The 8682-nt window shown below is 38.2% G+C and overlaps 1 protein-coding gene across 1 annotated transcript; it reads left to right on the plus strand.

The window, feature by feature from the left end:
• Window positions 1–657: 657 nt before the first annotated feature.
• On the plus strand, window positions 658–8124 carry acer3 (alkaline ceramidase 3; the record flags this gene model as incomplete). The annotated part of the gene is made up of 10 exons (XM_010783442.1): window positions 658–768; window positions 950–1002; window positions 1192–1244; window positions 2227–2308; window positions 2415–2450; window positions 4482–4540; window positions 4664–4765; window positions 5111–5215; window positions 5294–5339; window positions 5439–8124. Coding segments are annotated over 10 exons (701 nt in total), but the record flags the coding sequence as incomplete, so codon positions are not given.
• Between the last annotated feature and the right edge of the window lie 558 nt (window positions 8125–8682).

The following is an 8682-nucleotide window of genomic DNA, read 5'->3' on the forward strand; positions in this document are numbered from 1 at the left end:
CACTGAGTGTGTGTGTGAGGAAGTCCGTGGATTGGTCAATTTGGACCAATCAGCGGGGGCTTAACGTAACGGCTCCGCGGACGTAACGTAGCGGTTCCACGGATTGATCCATTTGGTTCCGGGTAACGCATGACATCATGCGGTACACGGAAGAATCAATGGACAGTGACGTATCTCCAACGAGGCGTTGTGGGGAGGTATTTTCTGTGTTAGAGTTTTACTCGCTACAGGGTGTACTTTGAGGGTTTTGACTCTACAGACCGTTTACATGCATAAAAACCTTCATAACACACAAGGGGACGGGTAATAACCGGAAAAGCATGACATGGGACCTTTAATTGTTCTGCTATTATTGTCTTGTGAAGCACTTTGTAACATCTGTTTAACAAAAATTGCCTATCATTTAAATTTTTTACATGACTAATTACATAAACAATGCAAACCTAAATAATACAAAATGACAGCAATCGTAGTTGCAGTTTGCAAACCCCGTTCATGCTGGTGTTATAATGATCACTACATGTAACCCAGCCTGTCTCCCTCTCAGGTCCCTCATGTCACCCAATCACCCATCAGAGGTCATTCAGAGGTGTTCAAATGTCGTATACAGGGTTGTGTCGCCTGGATCTAACTTGTCTCTGGTGTCTTGTTGAACAGGGAACACTGTCAGCAACCTGATTATGATCCTTCCTCCCATTTACGGGGCCATCCAGACGTTTCGAGACGGCCTCGAATTTCGCTACGTCTGCTCTTTCCTCGGACTGGCAGGTAAGTCTGTTGAAACCACAAATTACCCTGCTCTGCATTAGCAAACAAACCTCTTGTTTACATATCGTAGCTATTGAGAACAGACTATCCGGGTGTTCTTCTGATCTCATTAATCACATTGTTTAAGAATGTCCTGACTTTCAGTTTTAATGTTTTATGGGGTTGTCTGTCCATTGTCCAGCTGTTGGCGTTGGTTCCTGGTGCTTCCACATGACGCTGCTATATGAGATGCAGGTGGGCTACAGTAAAACATGAAATTGTTAATATATCAACAAAAGCACATACAATTCATCAATTTGATGAACATGCATGAATCACAATGAAGTGGAAATATTTGCTGCCTATTGCAATGTCTTAATGAAAGACTAAAATCTTATAAATGTACTGATACAGTATGTGTTTTCTTTGTGTTCTGATTTGCAGTTACTGGATGAGTTGCCAATGATCTACAGTACATGCGTCTTTGTCTACTGCCTGTAAGTGGCTCAACCTTTTAGATGAATTGCTGTTTAATTACTAACGACGTTGACTGAGGAAATATTTTTTGTGATTGTAAAGTGAACTAGTGAATCACTCATCCATCACCTGATCCACTATAAGAAAGTACAGGGTGTCTTTTTCAAGTGACTGTGAGGCATTCTACAGTATATTGTAAAGGACACATGATTCTTAACTGATTCTAGATCTGTTAGGGCCTGACCCTGACTAAAGATATCCAGTAGATGTTAAGGTTTCTATGTTAATTGATTAAACAGAAGGAGATAGTCAGACATCCAGAGGTGGAGTCCTACCTGGACAATGGAAGCTGCACCCAGAGAATGTAGAGGATTGCCTACTGCTGTAGCAAAGCTAAACATTTTCTCCAGGGCAACTCACCTTGCCCTTCTTTAACAGCAGATAGTCTACTCTTTATACTGTAGACTGAAAATCCCCCTTTTTTAACTGTGTGCCTTCAAAATCAAAAAATAATTTGAAGGATTTGGACACCGGCCTTGAATCCTTTCAGCCAATGTGTTTCTGTTAGATAACAGGCTGGATGGCGTTGGCGGCTGCGTCTCTTTTGGAGATATCAGGCACTGCGATTATTGTTGATTTCAATGGATGCTGCCGTTCAGCTTTCTTTTTCTGTGTGCTGTTGTATTTGCTGTAAAGTGTCTCTACTGTAGGCTATTTTTATTATATGTACAGCACTTTGGCTCGACCAAAAATCGTTTATAAATGTGCTATATAAATAAAACTTGATTTGATTTGATTTGTGCTGATCTGCCAGAGCAGATGATTCATTTCACTAAAGTTGGGACTTCATGTGGCAAATAAATTGATCAATGAATTGATTGTAGAGTGTGGAGATATTTCCAGAAAAATGTGTTACACATGCATCCTTTCATTGCATCTTTTTTTTCCTTTATTGTTCCTAAAGCTGAACATGTAAAATAAACATGTTTTTCTTTTTTTTAGATACGAGTGTTTCAAACAAGAAAACACCATCAGTTTATTCCCCATAGCATTATTAATAATCTTCAGTGTCTCAGTCACATTGGTGAGTATCCACTTTCACTTTTACACTGATTAAGTTTGAACCATGATATACATAAAACACAATATCCATCATTTATTTTGAGTATTTCCTGTATTTCCTCCTGCAGGTATACTTACAGTGGAAGGAGCCAGTCTTTCACCAGGTAAGGTTTTAGTTGTTTCTTACTCAACTGTATCAGATTGCTCATTGTTTGCTGTTTGGGCGCAGCGGGCCTGAAGTCAAGTCAACCTTAAGTAAACATTTGGCTTGCTAACTCAGCACAAAAACACTTGGTGCATGTTGGATGTTAAACACAAAGTAGAATTTCATACCAAAGACATTATGCAAAACGATTCAAAATACAAAATACAGAATTTTAAATGGAGTTTGCACCTAAAACTCAAATATATATTTTAAAGTTTTAACACTTTTCTTTGTCTTCTTACACTTAAAAATAAAAAAAAACATCTAATACTCCATGGTTGGGAGTGTACCTAAGCCCAGCAGAAACCCTGTAGTTATCTTTTTACAGTTAAGGTGTAGCTATTAACCCAAATACAATGCCCTAAACTCAACACACAGCCATGTCTGTTAAAGGACAATGTGACAGAGCAGCCTTTGTTTACTAATCACACTGCTTTATGATGGTTTAGAGCCCGACTGATAATGGGGACTTTAGCTTCCTACTTCCTTTTAATATAGATTGTGCTGACTGCATGTACTTATTTTGGAATGGTTTCCCCACGTATGTGTCAAAAAAATCAATAGCTCCAATAAAGGCTCTGACTGATGACTGGCTGTATATGCTCATTACACTCAAGGAAACAAAACTGTTTGGCTGAACCACATTTGAGAGACAACAATGCTTGTGTAGAGAGGTCCAGGAATGAGTCCTCAAATTTGGAAAATGGGTTAGTACTTTTCCACATCCGGTTCCCTCGTCTCGAAGTTAACGGTTTTTTAGAGTGTTTTTGGTTAGACCTGTGGTTAAACTGTCCTGTGTTAAAAAACGGCAGTTGCTAACAAGTGGCTAAATGAGACTACTAAAGTCATCACAGCGAATATCAGCCGCTTTTAGCTTGGTGGTGGTGACATAAAGTCATGTGACCGTGATGTAGTTAGTTTAAAGCCTAATGTTATCTTTTTACATCAATGGAAACAATATTTTTAAGGGAGCCCTTGTGATGCTTACCACCGTGTCGGCCTACAGAAATATATCATTACTGCAGCGCTCTATCTGAAAGGGTTATGCTAGAGGACTGTGTTCAAAGTTTATGTTATCAATAATATCAATGTACATAGGCTGCCTGGAATTCAGCAATGGGTTCCCACCAGAGCTCAGTCATATAAAATGTGTCACGATCTGTCCCTGTTTTATTTTGTTCTGTCTAGATCTGTCTTTGTTTTCCTGTTTTAGTTTAAAAAGTGTTCCGGTTTAATGATTGTGATTGAAAAGCCAAAGGAGGCTGGTAAACATTGCAAAGAGGGATTTGTATTCCTTAATAATATTCCTAAACTTAACCATGTTGTAGCCTGAGAAAGGCTAAACAATATCAAAGAATACATTTATTAACTACATTATCACATTTAGCTGTAGCTTTTATAAACAACAAAAAAGACGTATTGTTCAGTCGTTGAACCAGGGACCCTACGGTTATGAGTCAACTGCTTTCCAGCTGGGCCACAGCACACGCACTGAATCTACCTGAAAACAATGCATACTATTTATTCCTGTATTTATTCATTCATGTTTTTATTCCTACATTTATTTATGCTTTTATTTATTTATACTTATGACATGTTCCGACCTCTATATAAGTGAGGGTCTGAGCTCTCTTAATTCCATCGTGTCACTGGGCCCGGGTACAGGAAGGGTAATATCGCTTTTATTATACATCCATGGATATTATGAGCGTTGTGGTTCAACCGATCTAAAGCACTTTCTGAAGCAGTCGTGTGTGTGGTATTGAGGGGCAGCGAGGCTTCGTTTTTGTCATCGGTGACGTCACTGGCCCAAAACGATACAAGCCTCGATACAAGCTTCACAAAAAGCTTCGGGGGTTACTCGACACACGCTCCGCAATACGTAACATCACTACTGTCGAACAAAATGTATAAATAGTTGGGAGACAGAATGTTAATTTGACGTTGCCATGTTTCAAGGCCAAACATAATGAAATGTGTCTTTTTCCAGGTCATGTATGGAGCTCTAGTAGCTTGCCTAGTGATGCGATCTATCTTCATTGTTACATGGTATGTTTTTCAAGAGCGTTCATTGTTAAACATTTATATATCAAAGGAATTATTTTTCATCAATCTTCTGTGTAAGAAATAACTTGCTAATGGGTTTCTTTGTGGTTTCTGTTTCAATGTTAGGGTGTACCCATGGCTCAGACCGCTGTGTTACACCTCCTTAGGAGTCTTTTTGTTAGGGTTCCTACTGTGGAACATCGACAATATCTTCTGCAACACATTAAGGTGAGTATTAGACATGGAACAATAGTAAGGTTCCTCTTATTATTGAAGCATTTGCTTATTTTTTGGAATTCGGACAGCAGTTTTAATAATACTTGATGCAAATGTTTAAATAAAGAGTCTGTTACATTAATCAAGGACAGGAATATCTCTCAGATTATTTACTGTGAAATAAGAATCTTAAATTGAACTGTATTTTCTTATCCAAAATGCAGAATGCATGTTTAGATTTTTTATTGATAAAGTACAATAAATAAAAATACTTTTATAAAGACAATTTATTAGCACCCTCTTTAGAAGAATCCCATACAGTTGGAGATACAATTCATGTTTTTTTCTGTCTCTCAGAGCCAGTAGAGAAAAACTTCCCTCCGGTGTTGGAGTAGCAACACAGTTCCATGCCTGGTGGCACATCTTTACTGGCCTGGGATCCTACCTGCACATACTTCTAAGGTAAGCTCCAGCTGTGAGTTTTATTGGAGTGAGCTAGTTCATTTATTTATTTAAAATCTAATATTCATCTTCTTTTAGCCTGCAGATCAGGTCAACCTACCTCAAGCACAGACCAAATATAAAGGTAGGTTTAGCCCCAAGCCTTTGTAATTATCATAGCTTTTATTTTATTGCATGATTGTATTGATTCAGTCATTTAATTATTTTTCCTATCTTTGTTCAGTTTGTTTGTGGAGTTTGGCCCACATTGCACATTGAAACCCAGAAGACGAGCTGAAATAAAGGGTTAGTGACCAACTGAAGGATGGTGACTGCCATATCCAGACACCATGGGAGCAGCCAATGCTCACTGCTGGGACTTCCGCCAACAGCTAGGGGGCAGGTGTACCCCAAGGCACTATCCTAGGAACCCTTTAGTTCTGCACTGTGGCAATTTACGAAGAGCAGTATAGCACTGAGTCCAGTTTTAGGATTTTGTTTAATCACAAATATTATTAGACTAGTGTTTATGTGATCTTATTGAAGTTTTAATGCAAATATGATGTGTAGTCTTCTGAAGTGATTCATGTCGAAGGGGACGGGGTGTTATCTTAATTAGGGTTTTGGAAAAATTTAAAATTATTCAGAATCTCCATTAGCATATTTATTGTTGTATGTTTGAATCTCCTAAGTCTAAAAATATTCAAATGAGTCCCTATCAATTATTATACCTATAACAGGTTTACCTAGCGTTTGTGCAGTTTTAGAACCAGCTGAGGGTGCTCAACTCATAACACACATGTTGTCACATCCTTTTTCAAGGCGTATTGCTTTTGGATGTGCTCACTATATTGTATATGGGATAGAAACTGCCTACTAGAATGTGAAAGTAGTAATGTGTTATTGTAATTCAGAACTAAGCCATTTTACAAATGTTCCTATGAAAACATGCCATGACTGGATTGTTAATTTTTTTTTTTTTTTCATTGCCAAAGTTGTTCTGGGTTTAAAACAGTCAACCATCATTTGTATTTTACGTCATTATAACACACCATTAGAGAATGTTATTCTGTTAGGGACAGAGCTAAGATTTTTCCACGTACACTAAACAAGTTGAACAACTTTGGACAGCTCAAATTTCTGTGTCTGGATACACACACGCCGTCTTTAAAGAGATACTACACACACATTTGCGCTTTTTGCAGGACTAAAGTTGTACTGCCACCCCTCAAGTCCATACATTTTGACTTTTGGTGTTTAGAATTACATTGACTCTCCCTCAGAGTTTGTTATGTTGAGAAACCTGTTTGTTTGCCTGTGACCAGAATCTAGCTAATCTGATCAGCCACAAATAATGCAAACGTGCAGAAACATCCCTGGAGATCATCAGCTGATGTTTGCAGCTAGCTTGAAGGGAAGATGGAGTTAAATGCTGTAGTTAAAACTCATTTATAAAAGCCAGTCTGTTAATATAACTGTAAATGTTAACGTATAGCAAAATGAACAAGTGAACACATAGAACATGTCTAAATATTTGCATCCCCATAAGCCGTAGGGTTGGGATTCAAGACACAGACAGTTATTCCTCCTCTATACCTGTCTTCGCGCTAGAATACAGAAATAGTATTTGAGTTTTCTCCCCAATTATTAGAAAAATACTTTATCTAAGTAAGTATCAACCTTGATTTTGAAGACGTAACATTCACTACTTTTTAATCGTGACAATAATGCATTGTTTGTTTCATGTTTTTACACCATTGCATGGAGGTGGAGAGTGTAATGGCACATATCTTGGAGAAACAGTTCATTATACAACCACTCGACACATTGCCCTTTTATCAGACATTACCAAACATGCCTCTGTGAATGGAGGAGATGCTATCTACCAACTGTAGAATCTGACTTCATGTACTGGATCTGCGGTGTGAAAGGAAGGGCTCTTTATTTAAAATGATTTGCTGCTGATATGAAATGGTAACAATATAACATGGTATTTTTTTTGATATTTGTATTTGTGTCTCCTAAACTGCTGTGTGCTGGATTACCTACTCATACATTCATTTTCCACAACACTGAAAAAACTGAAACATTGACTTTCAATAATTCATACTAGGTTTCAGTTTTTTCAGTGTATGCATACAGTACATGCTATATCACTAAATCTCAAACGCTTGGGTTTAACACTAGTGTGAAGTGTGAACCCAGTGTTACAAATATTCGTAAGCACAATTTATGAAATATAAGTATTAACTGTTCAAATTTCTGAGTGGAATGTTCATTGTGTGTTATTATCTTGGCATTCCTGCTCATCAGTAGAGCAGTTGTCAAAGAGGGTGCCTTATTGTTACCTTGCAAGTAATCCAAGTTGCCTTGATGTTTGTGATCCAATAACCATTCTACTGTCCCTGTGTTGTGCAGCGTGCCCATATCTTTCTAGTGCAAAGTTTGTGCCTGGTTCTTTGGCCTCCCATTCATTTCATCTGTCCAACATTTTGGTTACACTCCGTTCCAATGATATTAACTGTGTCTGTTGAGGCCAGAAGGGTAAACTCTGCCACCAATTATGTTTAACTTTGGTCAGTCTTTATGATGTCTTTATGATAAAAAGACATGCAGACTAAATGTCTACAGAAGAAATTAACTTTGTCTTTTGTCTTTTTGAAACCATACACTGCATTTCACTTCATGTTTACAACATGTTGTTTTTTTGGAAGCACAATTGTGCCCAGACTGGCCACTTATGAAACCTGATGTGAATAATTGTAGAGGGCTGCAGTGCCTATGACCATGGAAATAGTAACATTTTACTATTTTTTTTCATATGGATGCTAGCAACCCAAAGCATGGCCCAAAATTAAACTTCATGTGGATCAGATTTTTTCTGAACAAAGTCAAACCATAAAGATAAAAAAAAGGCAGCGACCTACTCATGCCCGGTGTCGGTACCAGATGTGTTCGGGGTACCATATGTGTTCGGGGGCCGTCTCTTACCAATGACGTCATGCATTGTACGCATTGTGATTGGCTGTACGGTAATTTACCCAGGGGTGCTCGGGGGCAAATCACATCTACAGATCATGACGAACCGAATTGAATTATTCCTATGCTCCTAGCGTGTGAAAATGTTTGTGAAAAACATGTTAAAAAAACATGAAAATGGAGCAATGGCTGTACGCCATTGGCTGTACGGCAACTCAAGAGGACCATCATACACGGTCAAATTCCGAACATTTAAACATAGCCTACACTTCATTCTTTACTTTGTCCGTTATTATATGTAGAAGATGAACTACCTCTCTGTCTTCTGAGTGGTTAAACATCACTAATGATTTTCTGACTTCTGACTGCTTTGGATATATAATTACACCACAATAAGGTTTTACTATCACAGTGCACTGAGATTTGTGACAAACTGTAAAGCACTTACGCATCACTGTACACTGTAAACCAAGGCGGTTTTGCCATCACTTACTGTACTGAGGCTCAGT

The sequence above is a fragment of the Notothenia coriiceps genome, unplaced genomic scaffold (assembly GCF_000735185.1).
Source record: "Notothenia coriiceps isolate Sejong01 unplaced genomic scaffold, NC01 NC01_scaffold00025166, whole genome shotgun sequence".
In the NCBI taxonomy this organism is placed as follows: Eukaryota; Metazoa; Chordata; class Actinopteri; order Perciformes; family Nototheniidae; genus Notothenia; species Notothenia coriiceps.